The sequence below is a fragment of the Lagopus muta genome, chromosome 2, assembly GCF_023343835.1.
Source record: "Lagopus muta isolate bLagMut1 chromosome 2, bLagMut1 primary, whole genome shotgun sequence".
Lineage (NCBI taxonomy): Eukaryota > Metazoa > Chordata > Aves > Galliformes > Phasianidae > Lagopus > Lagopus muta.
In genome coordinates this window covers 23,259,443-23,280,883 of record NC_064434.1, presented here as the reverse complement: position 1 = coordinate 23,280,883, position 21,441 = coordinate 23,259,443, and the positions used below count along the sequence as shown (strand labels likewise).

Genomic DNA, 21,441 nt, shown 5'->3' with positions numbered 1-21,441 from the left:
TCCTCTTAAATTACTCACAATAACACTTAAGTACGTATTGAAAGCTTTTCACATGTAAAGCTCAAACCGCTTCATAAATGTGGGAATAACACTACTACATCTACTTTTATCTGGGAAACCACAAATGGACAGGGTGTGTGCATGCGTGTCACACCACTGTTCTGTGCAGGGACATCTGAGTCAGCCCTGGCTCATTACTTTTAGGGCTGGAAGCAGCCTGGTCACGCTAATGCTAAGCTCTGGTGAGGTGAACCGCCCAGCATCTTGGGAATCTTCTCTCTGTACTTGACCATGCCATGTATACAAATCCTCAGAGCCCAATACATTTATAGCTATGTTGAGCATCCCAGTCCCTGTGAAAGCAGTTCCTGCAGCCATGCAGAGCCCAGCTGAGCCTCCTGGTCCTGCATTTGCAATCCTCTTTACCCTCTGGCTCACTGTCATGTCAGATGATGAGATGCACAGACACAAAGCTCAGGCACGGCTGGCCTGGACTTGCAGAATGGATTTCTCCAAGCAAATTTCATAATTTAGAGAAAAGGAATAGTACCCAATAGTACCCAATCTTTGAGCAGTTATGGGTTAGATACCCAATGCTAACCATGAGGCTAGGACCACATGATCTGAAGCCAGATGTATTCTTATGATCAGCTCCCTGAAGATGCAATACTGTAAGGCTTGTGATATACAAGCAATCAGATTTCATTATCGTAATGATTCCTTCTTGCATCAAAATCCATCAATCTGTTACTCTTATCAACATCAGTGGATTTTGCAGCCTGGAAATGGATGCAGAGATAGGATAAGATCTGGTAACATACTGTGAGATTCTAATGGACACAAATATTGACTACAGGAGTATGCTTATGCAGTTATTTTCCAGAGTAACTTCCAACAAAATCAATTAGGATATTATATCTGAAAAGAAAAGCAATGATGTGGCCTATGGAAAGGACATGAGAATACAGATCAAACAGCTGCCTAAGAACAAAAAGTAAATAAGAATCACATATAAAAAGTATCAGTACAATTAAAATATCAGAATCACGACCAGTCTAATGTAGAAGATTGTGACTACATGAATGAGCTCAAAATTACAGCCTTGCCACTGGGATTTGGCTCTGCATCACAGCAAACCTAACTGAATTCAGGGCCAAACATTCATTACCCTTCAAATCTCAGTCACAAGGCACCCAAAAGCCTGCCTGAGAATGAGCAAGTCAGCAAACGCTGCTGATCCTCCACAACATCACAGAATCAGAACCGCAGAATGTCAGCGATTGGAAGGAACCTCAAAAGATCATTGATGAACACTTGGCAACAAACAAAGGGAATATTTAATTTGAGATTTTCTTGGTTCTGTTGTTTTTAGCAAATCTGAGAAAGAGATGGTATAATATACTAATATTGAAACCCTTCCTGAGCAGCCTGCTGACCTTCAGGACTGGCTGTGACTTTGAAATTAATTAAAAATGTCCTAAGTGACATGCCATCATAAGCTTTCATAATGCATTAATTTAGCTAAATATGTTAATAATTACCACAAAAGGATTTTCACCGATGTCACACTCAAAGCACTCCACATTTCAGCTCCTGTAGCACACTGCTTGCTGAGGCCACTGCTGATAGTCAGCTTTCCAAAGAAATTCCAGAACGTGTGTGTGAATGTCCATTGACATAAACACTGTGCAACATGTTTACACTTTTTGTTTGAAGATCATTTAACATCACTTTTTTTCCCATGTTTTACAGGTAAACAGATTTCCTCTATTGGGTTTACACAGTTTATAGCAGTTTGTCTCGTTTTACTGTTTCAGACTAAAATCTCACCGAGGGCCATAGATAAGCTGTTTAGGAACAAGACAGGAATACATCCATGCTCATTATTCACATTCCAATTGCTGTTGACTTTATTCATAGCTAATGAAAAATATATATACTATGAAGCAAAAAAATGATTCCGTGTATTTTTACTGTAACTCACCACTGTAAAAACTAAACTTTGTTACCTACTCATATGCAGTTAAGACTCCTCAACAAGCCTGCCAAAACCCAGTCTGTTGAGCAAGGAAAAATTCTGCTTACACCTCAATCCATTTCTTTCTGCATATGTTAAATTCTATGGATCCTATACAAACAATGTGAAAATAAGCAGTTTTTATAAGTTCCATTTTGTTTTTTTTTTTAAAACTGGAACCTCAATGTGTGAACAACAGTTAAATGAAATGAATAGAATGTTATAGAATGTTGTTATTGCTTCTGAATGTCTTTAAAACAAGACAAGGAGTTTTCTGCATTTGGAATTAAATCACAAATTTTCATTTCTCATTCAGTACAGTAATTTCCTATCATGTAATGTTATAAAATTATGCTGCTGGAACATTTCAGTCAATGTACTTTGCTAGAAGTAAAGAAATAAAATCTTTAAATACTTAGTTCTTCATGTTCTTTTAAAAACAATTACAGTTATGGTCTGTCAAATATCATCACCTAATTCATGTTTGAGATACACGACTAAGATTGGTAACTTCAATTTTTGTAATTAAATGCTATTACTACAAATGTCAGAAATTAGAGCTTTCCTTTTCCAAACATCTGTATTTTTGTTATATGTATAGTCTACTACCTTCGACACAGCTGTATTATGAAGTAGTGAATAATAATATATTAAACTGAAATGCTTTTGCTTTTGGCTTTCATCTCAGAGGACTATTTTATATCATGAATGTAGCTAGCCACCTCCTCAGATAATATAAGCAATGTCTCTCTCTGAAATTTAGCAGATAATGAAATTGTGATCCCAGAGATTTTTGAAACCACAATAACAAAATTCAGAACCAATATATCTACGTACACACTGTTAATATGAGCAGTGTCATAATTGTCCATTAAAATATTTGTCAAGGTGTTGTTTTTCTAAATATTTAAGAATACAAAACATTTTAAAAAGCCCAAACCTATAAACTATTTTAGACAGTTCTATCACAATAGCTAAATTCCAGATGATCAGATCTCACTGTTTTTTCTTTCATTTTGTTTGCTTGCATGCCAGCATGCATGAAAAAGTATGTAAGTTTTTAATACATATTTTGCAATAATTTCAAAAGCCTCAGAGTACACATTGAGAAACTTCTCTATGGAATCTATGGAATTTTCCTTGTGTATAAGTAAAGCAAGCATGTGCCATGTGGCAGAAAATAACAAAGCCTCCATCCCAAGAACAAACTCTTCAGGTTTGTTAGCAGAGAACTCAATAATTTCAGTTCAGGCAAGTCAAAGTAAATTAGAGAAAAAATGATTTTTGCCTATATAGGCACAACCAATGCTTGCTCTTTCTGCATAAATGTGAGAAATTTGTCTTGTTCTCTGAAACGGTATTTTTATCTTCTACAACATTCACATGTGCATCCACTCCTTTGGGATAGACTTTGTGGAATCTGTTCCACGTGTGCTTCAAACAGTAAAGAAGAACTGAGTGATGAGATAGCATTTGGAGATGGAAAAATCTTCCACCTTCAGTGCCTTGTTTGGATTTCAGATATTCATATGTTCAATTCAGTTATTATTTACAGTTTTTAAAAAGGAAAGCAGTTTACTTATGTCCCAATTAGAGTTAATTTTCTTCCTAGCTGTTGTCATTGTGCTGTGTTTTGGATTTAGGATGAAAACAATGTTGATAGCACACCAATGTGTTAGTTGTTGCAGAGCAGAACTGCACAGAGCCAAGGACATTTCAGCTCCTGATACTGCTCTGCCACTGGGGAGCTGAGGGTGCACAAGATGCTGAAAGAGAACAGAATAGGGATAGCTGATGTCAGCTGGCCAAAGGTATGTCCCAAACTGTGTGGCATCATGCCGAACAATAAAACTGAGGGAGGAGTTGGCTGGGGTGGCTGCTGCCACCTAGGAACAGGCTGGGCATCGGTCAATGGGTGGTGAGCAATCACACTGTGCATCACTTGTTTTGTAAATACATACTATTATTTTCCCATTATTTCCTCCTCCACTATACTGTCTTTACCTCAACCCACAAGTTCTAGCATTTTCCCAACTCTGTCTCCCACCCACTGGGGGAAGAGGGTGAGTGGCTGTGCAGTGCTCAGCTGCCGGCCGGGTTAAAGCACAGCAACTTAGAGATGCACAAATCTTTTTAGTTGATCCGTGAATGAAATCAACTAAAGATATACGTTCATTTTGTATTACAAGTTTACTGTGGCACTATTTAATAGAAATGGATAATTCAAATACTTAAAATATGATTCTTAATCATATTTTCTTATAATCTTAATAATTTCTTAAAAATCTTAATAATATTTTCATATAATATCTATAACAGATTCTAACATTTAGATCCATAGGTGTCAATTCTGCAATCACATGTGCTCATTAAGTTAATGGAACATCTCGTGTTCATAAATTAAAGTATTTTAAACCTTTCAGGATTAGGGATCTAATTTTGCTTCGAGAAGAAATGCCTGTAAAGCTTTTTTCAACTTGTCTGAAAAATGAGACAAATTGTACATATAATCAAATCATATAATCATATAATAAAATGTTTTTGTAATGAGTCTATTGTAGTTTCTGATCAAGCCAGATCTCTAAATTTCACCCTTGCTCCAGTAAAATTAGAAAACAACATTTAAAATTTCAGATTACTGCAAAATAAAACAGAGGATGAGTAAGATGGCCCTATCCAGGCTATATCCACTCTAATCTTTTAGACCTATGAATGAAAATGAGCTATCAAAAACTTGTCAATACAACAAAGTGATCTGACTAGCAATTTGAAAGCATTATCATACTTGCAATGTCATAGTGGCATTTCATACATCAGGGAAGACTGAAGATGATGGAACGGATGAGACCCTGTACTACGTGCACTTCAGGAACGAGAGCAGAAATGTCTGCACATTACAGACACCATACAAAAAACCACAGAATCAGAGAATCTCTTGGGTTTGAAAAGACCTTTGAGATCATCAAGTCCTACCATTAGCCTGACTTACTGAGTCCTTTCCCTAAGCCATGATTCTCACTCCTATATCCATACTCTCAAAAACCTCCAGGGATATGGAATCACTTCCCTCAGCAGCCCTTTCTACGGTGTGACCACCCTCTTCATGAAGAAACTATTCCCAATGTCCAGTGCAAATGCCCCTGCATGCATGATGCATGCCTTATTTCCATCTATTTGATACTGATTCCTATGGAGTCATGCCTGACCAATACATGACTGAGTGGAACAAGCCCCTAATCAAGACAGAGTTCCTACATCAAGAGACTGCAGCACTGTACTGCAGCACTTCAGACCAGGAGTGCACCTCCATCATTAAATTTAAATGGTGCATAAGAAATCAAATCATCTCACTAATATGACTTCCAGCTCAAGTGACTGTCGTCATAATTCAATAAGCTTGAAATTCATGAACAAAATAGATAGTGATATCACCAGAAAAATAACTATTTGGCATTATTTAATTCTAGTCATTCACATAATGCGATCATACAGCCGTAGGAGATGAAACAAAGTGATTGCAAATAAATAAGCAAACAGATGTATCAGTCATAATTCCCAACTTCATTTCTATGCTTATTTTTCTTATTTTGAAAGTATTTCCTCAGAGCAAAATAGAGCTTTTGTTACATTTTAAAGCAGCCTTCTGTATATTTGTTTTAGCACATATGGAAGAGCGGGATCCACTGAATGGTTGATATTTTTAGACCTATCTCCAGCAATGACAGGTTACTGACCTCTATCAAAGAGTCACTGTGTAGTCACATATACTGCATATTATGAAAAACTAAAAAACAAAAACCAAAAAATCGCACAGCCTTGACAGTGACATTTCAGTCAATCACTGGGTTCGTGTGCTATCTACCATTAGTCAGTGAAAAGGAACTATCAGAAAAGTGAACAGCCCCAGATATTATTGTTCTCTAAGCTGCTGGCTGCAGCCCCAGGTCTGGTGACTGGCAGTCTGTCCCTGGCACTTGAGTGACATTGGTTCTGCTAACGCAGATACTGCTGTCCCCAATGGTTCTCATCAGGAGATGCTGTCCTCTAGCAGTGAATTCTGCATGGCTTAAAAAAGTCTGTGCATAGTGTCTGCAATGTGCAGACAGGTAGCTCTGCTCCTACTTCTTGAGAAGGTCCCACAGAGGATCAGCAGGAACCTGCTTTTCTCTCTGCGGGTTATACCACCTTATCCCTATGTTTAAGTCTGCCATACTGAGCATCAAAAGCTTAGTATGAAAACACTGACTGCAATGCCTTCTGCAGGCGGATGCCACTCAGATTCACCTGAATTAAAAGGTGATGTCTAGTGCTTACCTAGTGCTTAACCCATAAAGGAAGCCTATTGAGCTGAAGTGCAGCCTGCTTGGGAAAGAGTGCCTGCAGCTCCAGGAAACAGCATGAAAATGAGGCAGAGATGTTACACCTGCTGTTTGAACAGAAGGCACACCCGTTTGGCCACCTGAACACACAGCCCTGTGCTACTGTTCTAGCCCGACTGCTAGTGGATGAAGCAGATATCAAAGTTCTCTTTTCATCTCTGAGAGATACAGCACAGAACTTCTCACATTACCTTATCGGGGCTTCATCTCTCACAGCAGAGTGCTTGCAGAAGCAGAAAGGCCTGAGGAGATCTGGTGCTGCAGTTAGCAAAAAGCCCTGGATAAAAGGCACCCCACCAAAGCTTTCTGGAGGCAGCTCTGTGCCTACATGCCTGGCTGTGAGGGCAAGGGTCACACCAGAGCCTGGGCTTGAGGGATTAGTTCTAGTTTTCTTAGGCCTTACATCTTCCAGCAAGTGCTTCGGACTGAGACGTAACTAGTTAAGCCAATCTGCTCTTACCTAAAGCATGAGAACAGCCCATGTGTGTCTTGAAGAAACACCCTCTTTATCTCAAGATAAGGAAGACCTTTATGCTTCTAAATACATTTTTGAAAAGTAAGCAGTACAAAGCTACTGTCATATACTAATGCAAACATGTCTGGAACAGTACTGCTGTTCCTCAGACATTAGTTCTCATATCTATAACACTAAATGCATAATCATGATTTTTTATCAAGTAAACCTACAGAGATGAGAAAATAACAAATTTGTTATCTAACCCCTACCTGCTCTGTTTGCTAATGTATATTACACTTTGGCTTTTGATTTATAATTGTCTCTTTTTTCTACTCTTTTGAAATTCAATGCCTTTGTGGCTTGATATTCTCATCTACAAAACTGCAAATACTTTGGTCATATTCTTTGATGGCTGAGGATAAAGAAGAGCATATAAATTCTGAATCTACTGTGGCAGCGACATTTCTGCCAATCAGGAACACTAAGATACCAGTCAGCTGTACAGGATACAGACTTAAGGCAAAACACAGTAATGTTTACAGCTTAAGAAAACAAACACACAACAAATGGGAAAAAGATGGCAAAGGTAAGAGAAACAGAGATAGCTACATGCATAAATAACACTACTGTAAATTCAACAGGCTTACTAACGTACAATAAATTTGTTAACTTTGTTTATCAAGCAAGCTGTAGCCAGACCTTGCAACTATTTATTTTGAACAGCTGTACTGAGGTGAGTCATTTTATGGATGGCAGTAGGAACTCCTATAAAGTAACGAGCAAAACCCTAGTTACAGCATGTGATTGTTATGACAGCCCTCACTTCTCTCCTCTCTAGGTAAGGTCAATCAGGATAGGATTTCCAAATACAAACGCCTTCTGAGGTCCCAAGCATGCTGAAAATGTGGACTTTAATTTTGGTTGTACAGAATATCACCTGTTCATTAGGAAACACAGATGTAACTTAACAGAAGGCTAAAGGGAAAATCGTGATCACACTGATATCATTGAAAAAGTCTGCACTTGTTTTGGAGAGGTGAATTCTAAAGCGTAGTTCGATTATTACAGTGCCTTGTACTACTCCATGGGGAAAATAACACAGCTACAAGCAAGCTGTTCTGAAATAACTGCAAGTGAAGTACACACTTGTATTAAGAAACTAAATACAAATAACTCAGTGGCGTTCACCCCCATTCCTGAACAGAAGAATGGGAAATTCTGACAGCAGCTAGCAGGTTTTTGTGCTTCAGGAGTGTTTTCCTCCACATCAGCAGATCTCCACATTCCATGTAGTTTCTATTATACTACGTGAACACTCCTACAGCAGGGTAATGCTCCTTTGAAATGCTACCTGAATAAGTAGTAGAGTATTTGCGTTTCCAAATTCTGATACATGACAAATGAATTTAAAGATTAAAATTGCCCAAAATGTGTTCTTCATTCCTCAGAGCAGCATTGGCAATGTTGGAAAGTTCTTTGAGATAAAACACTATACTAAAAGATCAAAAAAGGCCGATGGCAATACTGAACGTGAAATGATTAAGCCTGTAGATCTTCAGGCAAGATTCTTCCCTGGCTGAAAAACTTGTGAAAACCCAGACAGATCTACTAGGATCTGTGAGGATAGGAATTCAGAAGAACAAAAATGGCTTCAACATTATTGTTTTTCTTTTGAAAAGAAGAAAAAGAGAGAAACAAACCCCAAATACACTGGACTGGCACCTAGAAGCACCATTTTGCCTGAGCAATATCACTTTATGTCAACAGTCTTGTATTTATAGCAGATCTTTACTTATAATCTATTCAGCATGTTGTAGTACAAAGGTACTCCTGAATATGCCTAAAGAACACTTTACAGAATGCACAAGAAGTATAAATGACTTTTTAATAGCACTTTCTTGTTTTGACTGACAAAATTTATGTCAATAAGAGAAAATGTTTTAATGAAAAATATTGCCACAAAACATATGTATGCACTTCTCATATACTAGGCAGACATTAATAAATACAGCTATCTGTAAGGTCTGATCTTTACTTTTCTTTATTCCATTTTTAAATCCATCGTAGATGTGCAGTATTTTGATAATGCATTAGCACAGCTGTGACACAAAAAGGCAATGCCTATCAATCAGTTCACTGCCTCTTTTCAGATAAAACACAAGCATCAAATACTGGTGAACAGACCTGCAAACCTTTGACCTGATGGAAACCCTGTGAGCAAAAACTTCTCAACTGATTACACTATTTTTCCTCATGCTAATCCTAGCCTTTGCTTGCTCTTCAGTTTTAGATCCTGTGAGTGAATATAATGTATAGAGAAATGGTATAGAAGAAATGCACTTAACAGAAGTCCTAGGCTTCTGGTGTTTGCTTGTGCTCTTTTACATCCCTGCCCTCCTAAACTTTCACATCTCAAAACCTCTTCTCCAGAAGTTATAAAAGTTCTCCCATGTGTTAAAAATTCAAGTCAAATTAAGATGATTTCCTGTTAGCAGTTAAACTAGCATTTCCACACACTTCAGTTTTAAGTACAATTTGATCATTAAGTCCTTCTACTCCTCTCTTACAAAATCTGAGTGGCCACTTCAAAGAGTGTCCTATTGATGCCTCTTCTCTTTGTATTTATCATCACTTGTATGACTATGCTCACGCAAACAATGTCAAGGCAGGGGGCGAGGGGGGCAGGTAAATAAACAAGGACGAGGAATCCAAAGGCAAATTCAGTCTGGTGAATACCTGACACGATTACTCACTGTGAGCAGATAACAAAGAACAAACACCAAATCATACAGTACGAGCACAAACAACACATCCTCGTCCAGTGTGTTGCTTGTCCCCTATGTGATTAGAAAAACTGGGACACAACCTTATTCTCTCTAATGAATCTACAAAAGGCTAACATCATGTTTCACCTGGAAAATATACGCATGACTGCCATGCTGGTCTGCAAATACCAGGAACCCAAAGGTGGGCAGAAGCAGATGATGAATGCACTTTTTAAATGTAGCTGGTACTAAAACACCTGCTGAAGTCCTTGTTTAGTAGCATATCTTAGCAAGGAAAATTTTGTTCAGACATCTTCAACTGAGAACTTAAAAAATATATCCATCGTTTATCAGGGACTCTAGAAATAGCATAATTTTTTTTTTTTTCAGTGGGATGACTATTTCATTTACCAACCTTTCTCCTGGGATTCAGTAACTTTTTCAGTTTATAAACAATAAATTGTAGCCCCTCTCTCTCATCTACTTGGACTGCTGTAGTTAATGAGCTAAGATAAGCACTGCTGCAAGCATAATTCACTATCATTGTTCCAATCTCTGTTCAAATTATATTTAAAATAGTTGGCAAAGAGTATTGTTGAGAGTAAAAATGATTGCTTAACAGTCTTCCACACCCATATTCTACAAATTTCTTTCTGCATGGAGGCATCACTCTTCATATAAGCACATAAAGAGCCTGGTTTTCTCTCATATTTGTATACAGCTAGTACTAGATCATTATTTCTGTATCTATGCAGATATCCAAACAAGGAGATCAATACCATATGATCATTTTTTTCTGTTATGCACATCCTCTTGCTCATGCCTTAAAGTATGAAAACAAATCAAACAAACTGGGGAAAAAAAGAAATCAGAAGAAATTAATTTCCTTTTTCCACAGATGTAAAAAGAGCCAACTGTTTTTATTTACTTGACTTAGGCCAGGACTCTGCAAGACAAGACAGAAATGATACTTAGACTTCATACAATAGTTCTCTCACAAGAACTCAAAAAAGTCCTCTGTAACTTACTAAAGGCCTACATACAGGTGGTCCAGCAAGACTTAATAACAGGTTACACCCTTTTACACTATAAATTAATTCTTTCTCATAGCTTCAAGTTTTGTAAACATGAAAAAACCCAATTTCAGTAGAAACACTTGCCTCTCTTCAATTTTCCAAAATAATCATACATTAACCATCTCGATCTCAATCTTCTTAAGAAATAACTTTTTAAAAAGTCTTACGATTATCGCTGATTTTATGAATCCAGGTTGAAGATGCTATGTTATTTGAATAAAATAAATCAGTGCAAAGTGTGGCATATTAACTGGATAGCCTGCAACTTAATACATTCCATCAGGAATCCCAAAAGTATTTCAAGGAAGTCTTTCAGTGTTTTCTGGCTTGTGTTGCAAAGCAGTAATCCTTGGGTTGTCTAAACAACATGATTCTTAACAAAAACAGGTTTGAATTCTCTCCAGGAAGAGCTGATCCTTATTTGGATATCAATCTAAAAGACTCAGAACTATGCATTCTCTCTATGGTATGTAGGAATGTTTCAGTGGTGGAAAGGGGAATCCAGTTAACGAAGTGAAAGAAAAACATGCATCCAGAAGGACCCTTTGCTGCTATGTCCTGCCCTTTCCCTGTTCCCTTGCCCTGTCAATCATGCTTGAGAAAACAGAACAAGATGTTTGTAAAACCCATGTGCAAGCTTCACAGCTTATATTTTGAGGCAGCTCATGAAAAGTCATACAGGGGAAGAACACTTCATTATTGAAATCTCTGTGTTACTTTATATTAAGAGGAGGAAGATTGACAAAGATAAGTAATCATCTTGATACCATTTCTCAGATGAATAATCTTGTCAGGAAAAACTGCTAAACATTATCAGTTGTGGTTCAGACAGCTCAGCTGGGATGAGTCAGGCTGTACGAACACCTCAAGCTTCCGAGAAGCTAGAAACCTACCAGTGATTAAAGGCACAACCTTCCAAAACACAAGGAATAAGGCTACCAGCTTGTTTGCAAAGTCCGCCATTAAGGTCAGACAGACCTCGCAGCGCTTTCTTCCCCACACGGTTACATCAACATCTGAAAAAGATTCATGGTCCGTGAACTGACATAGTCCTGCCAAACAGCCTCCTTGCATGAACATCAGTTATGTCAACAGAGGAGCAGGGTTGGCAAGCTGTATCATTTGAAGATGAGGTCTAGTTACACTAACAGTAAACCCACTTTGTTGGCAAGTCGGTTTGACCTGAGGCATTCTGCTAACCTCGCTCTGACAGCATAGCTATCCTACAGAAGTACTGTAGACTGTGATGTAATGTCATCTTCTGTACAACAAATTCTAATCTTTGTTCAGAAACATATATAACAAGTATGCAGTCCATTGATATGAGACTCCATTGTTATATTGACTGAATTTAGCATGAAGATGATGTGCATAATTTTTCTACAGATCATACATCTAAGAAGCATGTGACAAGATTTTCTTACGACACTATTTCACAGTCAGTTTTTAGTACAGTGTAGCATAGCCTTACATATGGTTTTCCTCTTTAGTCAGGAAAAAATTGCTGTCAGCAAGCAAGTTGCCTAACGTTGTTTACAACATGTCTTCTTAAGGTCAGAATTAACATAAGTAATAATCATTTTAAGGAGTGACACTGTAATGCATCAAGCATGAAAGAGGTCAAGAGTAAGTCCACTAATAATGTCATCTTATCCTTATATATCTCCAAATATTCAAAAGAGTGCACGTTTCAACTAGTTTAGTCTCAGTTATGAATTCTTGGGCTAGTAAATACATACAAATATGTTGAATAGTTTTCTTTATTGGGTGGATCACTGCAGAAGCATTCTCTGACTTGTCCATGTAGGAGTTGGTTTCTCACTGTACTGAGTGTTCAGGTAGTCCAGGGAAATCAATGCCTGAACTCAGGTACACAGGTGTGGTGCATAAAGTTTTGGTGGTATGAATACTCTCATCTTAACAGTCTGTTTATTTTCCCACTGAAATTGGGAAAATGCTGAAATGCCCATCAAATTTGCTTAGAGCTGTATTGGTTTAATGTGATTTGCTGAACAACCTTTTTATTCTGTACAGGTTTCTTTTCTCATGTGTGACATTTTTTACTTCCTTTGAAAATTATCATATGACAACATGTCTCCACTACTACGTAACACAGAACTCTGTTTAATATAACTCTATTTTTATACATGGCTTAGGAGAAGTGGGTTAGCCTGTTTACAAAGTGTTTGCCTGCTGTAGGCATGCTTTAAATACCTTACTTTATCTCACTTAGAAATCCTTTAAACTTTTCCACACATATCACAGAAGAGGCTGAACAACCCTCTATCTTTTAGATTTAACTGCTGCTTCCTAAAGTAACCAACCTGTATCGATCGCTGTGTCAACAGTGTTATGATTGCTGCTCCTGAGGTTGTACTGATCAACTACACAAGCCTTTCAGCTGTCTCATTTGGCAGTGACACATACATCATATCCTCTTTGTAACATGAGAATGACACAGCCTTATGAGAGATCTAATGTAATATAGAATAAACTTCCTTTTCAAAAAGAGGTAAGAATCACACTTACTTTTCTGCCAAGCCAAATTCAGAGTAGACATACTCCCTAAAAAGACATTTAACTAGACAGCTCTTGAGAGTCATTGGAGAGGGCCTGGATGGCATATAAACAAAATAGCTAAGCAGAAGTGGAAAAGGACTGGAAACAGTATTTCCTCATGATGTTTCGGGATCTCACAAATCTGAGCTGGCCTTGGCAACAGACTTAACTCTGTTTTCCTTCTTTACCTTTCAGTAGATACATTAGTAGCTCTGGAGCAGCAGTTGAAAAAGATCAAAGTATGCCAACCAAGCCAAGTCCTACTGCATCCAGGAGAAGAAAACAACAACTGTCAATTTAAAAGGGACAAAGGGGGAAAAAAACAAAAGAATTCTCTTCCTTGTGTTGAGAACAGACGATAATTCAAGGCTGTAAATTGCATGACAAATGGTCTAGTGATAAGTCTATTGTAGCAACAAATTATATGCTTTATCTAAATAGAGAGACCTCATAAAAAGACATCCTTCCCTTCCACACACCCTTTTCAATTCACTTCTATTGCACCCACTTACATGCATATTTAAGTCACAATAGTGTTTACAGAGGTACTTGACTTGGATGTCCTACAGATTTAAAGCCCTCACAGAGCAAAAATAAACCTTTTCCATGGGGAAGAAAGGAGGGCATGGTATACTTGCTAGGAATGCTTCTGAAACATCTGTTTCAGGAGGTAACATGGCCCAGAGTCCACCTCAACAGCTTAATTATAGATCTACTTTTTATTTTTATTTTTGTTAAACATAATGCTAGGAAGCAAGAGGCACATGCATTGTACATACACAGCACCATCTTCTCAATGTGAGTCTTAGGAAACTCAAGATGCAAAAGTCCCTAAGCAGAGACAAGTACATTCGGAGAAGTAATACTCTTAATACTCTCTGATACCTTCCCAATTAACTTTCATGGTGATAATGGGCATGCAAAATCACAAAATCACAAAAGCTGAGAATCATAAGGTGCATGAGTACAATGTACATACAGATGTTATTTTTTTCTAACAACAGGATAGCATGCCAAACTGATGCATGTTCCCATTGAATATGTTCCCAACTGATGAAGGACAGAAACCTTAGGATTATACCCTGAAGTTGGATAGATCTGTGTCATTTGAGGCATATTCAAGTGAGGTCAAAGCAATGGTATGCTGATAACCAAAAATTTCTCATGGATTAATGGTCAGCAATACAGTAGAATAGTCATAATGCTTCATTAATTCCTTCAACTAATCCCTGATCCCTTGTAAATGAGGTTAAATTGTAAGCAGCCAGATAATTTTTTTCTTGCCAAGGGAGGAAAAAAGCTCCTGATAAAACACCAACTAGATAATTGATACTTTTTTTTTCCCCAGTATTTTTCATGTTTACCTTTCTTGCATCTCGTATCATCTTCCGAATAGTTTCCTTTATGGTGTAAGGCTGTGCTCGTGGGGGATGAAAAAGCAGATCAATATTTGTGCCACCAGAAATTCCAGGCATCAGGTAGGGCCAACCTAAGTCAAGATTTGGAGCTTCCACATCTGATTCAATAGGCCAGTAGGTTCCCGAGGAAGAGGTGTCATCAATGGCATTGTTAGAGGAATAAACTGTGTTTTGGGGAAGTTTATGAACATTGTTCAAAATATAATCAATTTCCTCATCTGCAAGGAACTCTGAACATCTCTCTTTCGAAAGAAATTCTTTGTAGGCTTCTAAACCTCCTTCAATTAGAGCATCAATAGCTACTCGGTACCATTCCTTGTAATGAGGCTCAATAAAGTTGTCTGATCTGCATTCATCATGTAGGGATGATAGCAAAGATGAGGTTTCCATTTTCACATATATTTTGTACAAAGTCTCTTATACTTCCATTTGTGAGTTGGTGAAATATACCTGGAAGGAGAGGAAAGTAAAGTAAGACAACAATCAGAATAGTTGTAGCAGTCTAAGTCAGACACACGCACAGACATTATGCAAAATACTTTTCTGATAATATTGCTGACACCTTTTTCTCACACCTTCTAAGAACATCAAAGAGTTCTGAAAATGCTCAGAGATGAATATTCCCAAATGACTATTAGGAAGCTACTTAAGGAGCCTCTTCCACTTAAGGCAATACGAAGCATGTGAAATGATTTGGTGAAAGTCTTCTATTTAAAAGACAGCAGAACACTGAAGATCTGCACCAGTAACACATACACAAAGTATACTCCAGTACACTACTGTAAGCAGTGTTTCAAAAGTCTCTTTATAATAACAACTGACAGAGTAGTGTTGAGAGAAACACTTCAGAAAACAATTATTTCCTAATTTTTGATGCAACACATACCTTTTCTCTGGCTTCTTTGAAATTACAGTAATTCAGCTCCTACTTCTTATCTGTTTGTTCTCCCATGCTGATCTAATCCATTTGTTGCTCCTAAGCAGGTACAGCCTACCTCATTTCAGTGACTTATGAGGAACTCCAGAAAGATGTCCCCTCCCACATCTGGGATCAAACTCTGATTCAGCAATCTGATGTCTAGTTTCCACCCTGCTCATTCCTTGTGCCAAAAGGAGCGGCTGCTTTAATCTCACCTTTTTTTTTTTTTTTTTTTTTTTTTTTTTTTTTTCCCAAAACATTAATAATAAGTAAGAATAAGTAAGCTCTTTATTGCTGATGGTATAAAAATTCATTCTTACCATCTTTTTTATTTCATTGAACAAGGATTGAAAGGCTGGGTTCCTGCTGTGTCAGTTTTGGATTTAAGGCTGACAGAGGACAATTGACCAAGATTCCTTCCCTCATGCCTGTGCAACTCTAAGGAATTCCTGCAACTCGCCTAGAACCTACACTGCATGATTTTCTGCACCAGACAGAAAACCCAGAAAAAAAAAATAATGTCACAGGAATGGCATCACCAGCCATGTGAAATAGAAAGATGATGATGTATGGTAGTGGTGCCTCATTTCTCAGGGCTAGGACACAGGCCTTGCATCATGTGGAGCTTAGGAGAAAGACAACAGAAGTAGGAAAGAACAGCTAGTGAAGCCAGAATAATTATGATAAGCACATACAAAGTATTGTTTGCAACTTAACGCTAGGTTACCTTGTAAGCCTAATTATTAGTATGGCAATATAATAGGAAGAGTCATACAGAGTTTCATTTACTGACATATAAAGAAAATTCTCTGTTCATATCAAGTCCTTTCAGATATTTTTGCTAACAATGTTTCTATTGTCCGCTGGGAATGGTTTAAATCTTCTTGAAAGGAAACTTAAGTTTGCTGCATTAACCTAGGAATGGAAATCAAAATTTCCATGCCTTATTGGTACTCTGAAGTACAATGAAATGTTCAATTAAACCAAGATTTCTGAGGATCTTGGGAAATCTAAGGTTAAAAAAAGACAAAGAAAGAATAATCCAGATCTGAGGCTGGCACCAGCATGTCATAAGAAATAATCCCATTTGAATCCTGTCTCCCAGCCAAATAGCAGGATAGATCTTCCCAGATAGGATTGCTTTCGAGCCTGGGGGAAAGGGGTGTTTCTTACAGCTTCCAGAGAAGCTCTTTATGGTGAACAGGAAAGCAGCAAGTAAAAGGGATCTGATAGCTTTCCTCTGATCAAGAATTATATGTATTCCTATGGCAGATATTCAGGGCTTCATTCTACACTGCATTTGCAAGCAAAAATATGACTTTATAAAATGGAAACAATACCATTTCCACACATACGCTGTCCAGATGCAGATGACAGACTGTGGCGTAGTGTGGCAGATCAACCAAGCATGCAGCACAGACAAAACAGACTATTTCAAAGGTCAAACTCTGAAAATATTGCAAAAATAAAAACTTCAAATTGGTGTACCATAAAAAGCAATCATGTGGAACAGCTTTTCAAGAAGTTTTAGGCAAAGAATGAAAAACTACCAAGAGTACAAAGTGCACAGCTACTAGGCTGAGTTGTTCTGAAGAATCTCAATAGTAATGGATGCAACTTTACTGACCACCTCACATACTCCTCTCATAGGACCTTCCAGAACAAGGACCACTCCAAACAGTGCTAGAAAACAGTCAGTCTTAGTATGACATTAAAGGATTAATCTTTTTTTTTTTTTTACTAAGGCAATTGAAAGATATTTTTGAAATCATTATTGTTTTAGAATGGATATTCTCCTAGTAGTTTTGTCACTGGATGCCAATATATGTTGTTGAGAAAGACATTCAAGCATTTATTTCAAAACTTTGGTTAAATCCCTTTCTCTTCTTCTCTCTCCTTTGACAACAGCACTAGGGAACAGGACTATATTTAGTATGTGGAGTTGTGCAATATAAAATATTTAATGTTATGAGCACATCTACATATATATAATGCAGAAATGATTGCATGCGTGTGCATTTGTGACCATTAATTGTTGCATGGACCAAATACAGTAACTTACACTCAACACCTTCCAAACAGGAATAGCTATTTTACAGGGAGCATATTTGACACTGATCTTTGATTTACAAGTGCTGTTTATAAAAGAAGTTTAAAGCTGCATATATTTCTTTAAGAAGTAGATGTTAAATCTGTCAGCATGGAAATAAATCACAGAGGAGGTGAGACAAGTGAAATAATTCTAGTTCCACTTTTTTGAAGTAAGGACACCAGCATGTGATGCATTCGTGAGAAGAAACAGAAGAAAACTCTCAAATTAAAATTATAATGTCAGGTGTATTTGACAAGAAGTCTTGAAGCAGGGATTTTCCTCCTCAGAAGGCAAGAAGTTATTTTGTAGAAAATATATCTATGAAATCAATATCTTTATTGAATGAGAGATTGAGGTTTAAGCAAAACTCTAAAGGAAAGCTTTGATGTAGTTTTCAACCATACCTAACTTTTGCAAAATCAACTTGATTCCTCATGATTTATCCTCCTTGAGCAAACAATTCTATCAGCAAAGTTGTGCTGAATGAGGCCCTTCTCTGGAGGCTTCCAGGACCCTGACAACAGCCACCCTCCCATCTTTGCAGATGTCACCTATGCTTTGTAAGACTCATGACCACAAATGCTACCAGGAGAGGTGTTGTTTATACCCTGAGAAAGAAGCTTAACTTCTAGTCCTGTCTATCACCCACCTTGAGTCCAGCAAGAAGAAAAGCTGAAAGAAAACCAAGCGTGTGTTTTTATGGGAAGATACGGAGAGTATCCCAGCTTCCACAAAAACAATATATGAGAAATTCCCTCTGCAGAAAACGACACAGTATTCTGGGGTGGCTCCAAAAGTACAGCCTTCTAGGCTAGAGCTGAGGACAAGAAACTTCCCTGCCTAGTTATTTTTCATAGGATTTCAAACATTTCCCATTCAGTAACTCTGTGGGGCAGCCCCGACCTCAGGCTCTCACGGCTGGTCCACGGAAAGGCCCTGGCCATGGTGCTCTCAATAGGGACGTCCTCAGCCCCTTCCCCAGCCACCTGGCCAGCTTCCACGCAAAGTTTCCATCTCTATACCTTGCAAGAGGGACATTTCTTGTCCCAGCCCCTTTGCGTGTGGTCTCTGGGGTTCTAGGAACCTTGCTGCCCTGGGGACGACTGGATGTTCTGCACCCGTCCTCCACCAAACGCGGCATTAAGGAACCGTACCGACGGCACTCGCTATTTACTAACGCCAGGCGGTAACAGGCAACCGTACCGTCGCTTGCACCGAATCCAAGCAAAAACAAACAACAGAAACAAACACAGAAACAACACCGCAAGCGTTCCCATCCCTCCACTTTTGAGGCTGGAATTCACTTTTCAGGCAAAAGAACCATCCGCGGGCACCGCCACGTGCTCGGCCACGCCCCAGCCTCGGGGCACCGCACGTGTGGCACCTACGGCCACCTCGGGGCGGGCAGCAGCGCCCGCCGGGGCTCGGCGGCACCTCAGCGCCCCTCAGCGCCGCCCCGGCCCCGCCACCGGGGGGAGCCCTTCCCGAGGGCCGCCCGCCCCCGCCCGGTGCCCCGTACCGGCCGGGCCGAGGGGGGCGAGCGGCCCCGGCGGGAGGCGGACGGAGAGCCACTTACTGCGCCGCTGCCCCGCGGGGGGACTTCGCCTCTTCCCGGCTCTTCCCGGCCCGGCGGGAGACCCAGCTCCTGCGATCGCGGCCGCGGCGAGTCAGGACGGCGCAGGGCTCCCCGCAGGTACTTCCCGTCGCTCTCAGGCGCGGTGGGTGTGGAAACCAGTTACAACATGTCAGGACGGTGTCGCACCAAAACCCGCCGCAGAAGCGGGGCGAGAACTTGTCTGAACTGGGGAAGCCCGGCCCTCCCTCGCGCAGAGCGCAGGGCAGCGCCTTCCCAGGGGCGCGGCGGGGCCCCCGACCCGGCCCGGCCCTGCCCTGCCTTGCCTTGCTCTGCGCTGCCTGCCGGACGGGCCTGCGGGCGGGGGTGGCCCCTGGGGCGGGGGGAGGTGAGAGATAACGCTGACACTGCGCCCTGAGCTGGGGAGAAACGCACCCGTCAGCCGCGAGTCACGGTTTCCAGCTTAACTGCAGGGAGAAAGACTCGGCAAGGGAGCGATATCTGTCTGCACCGAGTTAGATCATGTAGGCTTAAGCCTTTCATAGTTTAATTTCTTTAAAATGCCCTTCATCTGGTGATGTCTTCAGTTAAAGAAACGGCAGTGCACACGGTGTGCCCGCTGGGCCCTCCCGCAGCCAGGGCGCTGAGGCGGCTGTCCGACCTGCCTACAGAACAACACCAGGTTTAGTCAGTTAAAGACAACAGATAGGAAACTGCTGATAGACTTTACCCCTATGAGACATAACAGCTTTTTCATGAGTGGTGTCACAGTAAGAATTACATCTTATCAATAACAGTTCACCTCGTCTGGCTTTGGATGCAGACCTCCACCCTTCACTGTCCTGTACTAAGTGCAAGGTATGTCCAGTTTCTGAAGGTAAACACAGCTCTACTGCACCTTTTGGACTTGTCTCTAAGAAAGAAAAAAAAAGTGAAAATATATACTGTCTACACAGCAGTGCACATACATATATGGATGCATGTACATATACCAAAGTGAAAATATACAATGTCTACTCAACAACATACATATATGAAAGTTTGTGTCTGGTAGCCACTAAGCAGTATGTTCTGCTGCATTGTGAATTCAGGTAGTGGAATGCACAAGCAAAAATAGCTGGTGTCAGCATGTTTGTGGACTGATGCTTACTGATATAGAATAACCTCGATTAAATGATTTAATCCTTCACACACCTGTAAAAAGAATTTACCTTTGTTTTAGATTAAGCCCTTTTTATCCCATGGAAAATGTGTGGTCAGGAAGGAGAAGATATATCTGTGGAAACTTGTCCGTAAAGAGGTGGAGTCATATAAATTTCTAAAAGCGCTGACTATTTTCTGAAGTTAATATGAAGGGTAAGAAGGTGGGCACATGATCTCCAAAGGACTTTTGACCTCGACTGAATTGATTAGACTTTCATTACATGAAATGTACAAGTATTAACTGAGTCTTCTTACAAAAATCAGTGCTTGAGTGCAGGCTTAGCACAAACAAAAAGCAATAGTGAGACCAGTCAAGGAAATCTACATGAAAAGGGAACATAGGGTTTGTTGGTTTGTTTGTTTTGTCTGCAACATTAGTATGTGATCAAGAAGAGTTTTCTTCTATACCTGTATAGGTGAAAAAAATATTCAAAATATTCTAGTTTTTGAAACACAAGTAAATAAAAATTCACCAGTCTTCACTTTTTTGTGTGTGCCTAATATATATCTATAACTTAGAGACATTATAGATATTATAGATATCTATAGATATCTGTTATAGATATACAAGATATTATATTATAACTTAGCAAGGTGAAAGGGGTGATCAAAGTTGTAGAACTTCCATCTGAGGAAGAACCACACAAACTGGGGCTTTCCAGCTTGGAAATGCAGTTGGTGCCTGAAGGCCATCTGATGTGGTTCATCACATAACTTATAGCTCTGCTGTAAAACAGGTCTGGATACATGGAGGGAAGTTCCTCTGAGGCCTGCTCTAATACCTACATGGATGGCTAGGTGTCTTTTTCAAGCTTACCTAAACCTTCATATTTTCTGAGGCCTACTGAGATTTTATGTGTCCTAGTGATTCAGACTAAATCTTAGAGATCTTTTTGCCCATATGGTACTCTTACAAGTAGACAATAATGCAAGACCAAATAGAAAATAAATATATATAATTATGTAGGAAACACTGCTGGAAT

At 39.3% G+C, this 21,441-nt stretch overlaps 1 protein-coding gene across 3 annotated transcripts in view; it reads right to left on the bottom strand.

The window, feature by feature from the left end:
* Positions 1-19,754, bottom strand: part of FAM83B (family with sequence similarity 83 member B) — a 51,354-nt gene extending 31,600 nt beyond the window's left edge. For 2 of the 3 annotated variants that reach the window (XR_007375354.1, XM_048937019.1), the window contains exons 1-2: positions 19,259-19,569; positions 14,618-15,121 (exon numbers count right to left, since the gene is read on the bottom strand). Coding sequence is in view for 2 of the 3 variants with exons in the window: in XM_048937019.1 (XP_048792976.1) it covers positions 14,618-15,061 (444 nt within the window). In the remaining variant the exon portion in view is untranslated. Of the gene's footprint in view, positions 1-14,617; positions 15,122-19,258; positions 19,570-19,690 lie in introns of those variants that run through there. The other variant, XM_048937020.1, reaches the window with a different exon arrangement.
* Between the last annotated feature and the right edge of the window lie 1,687 nt (positions 19,755-21,441).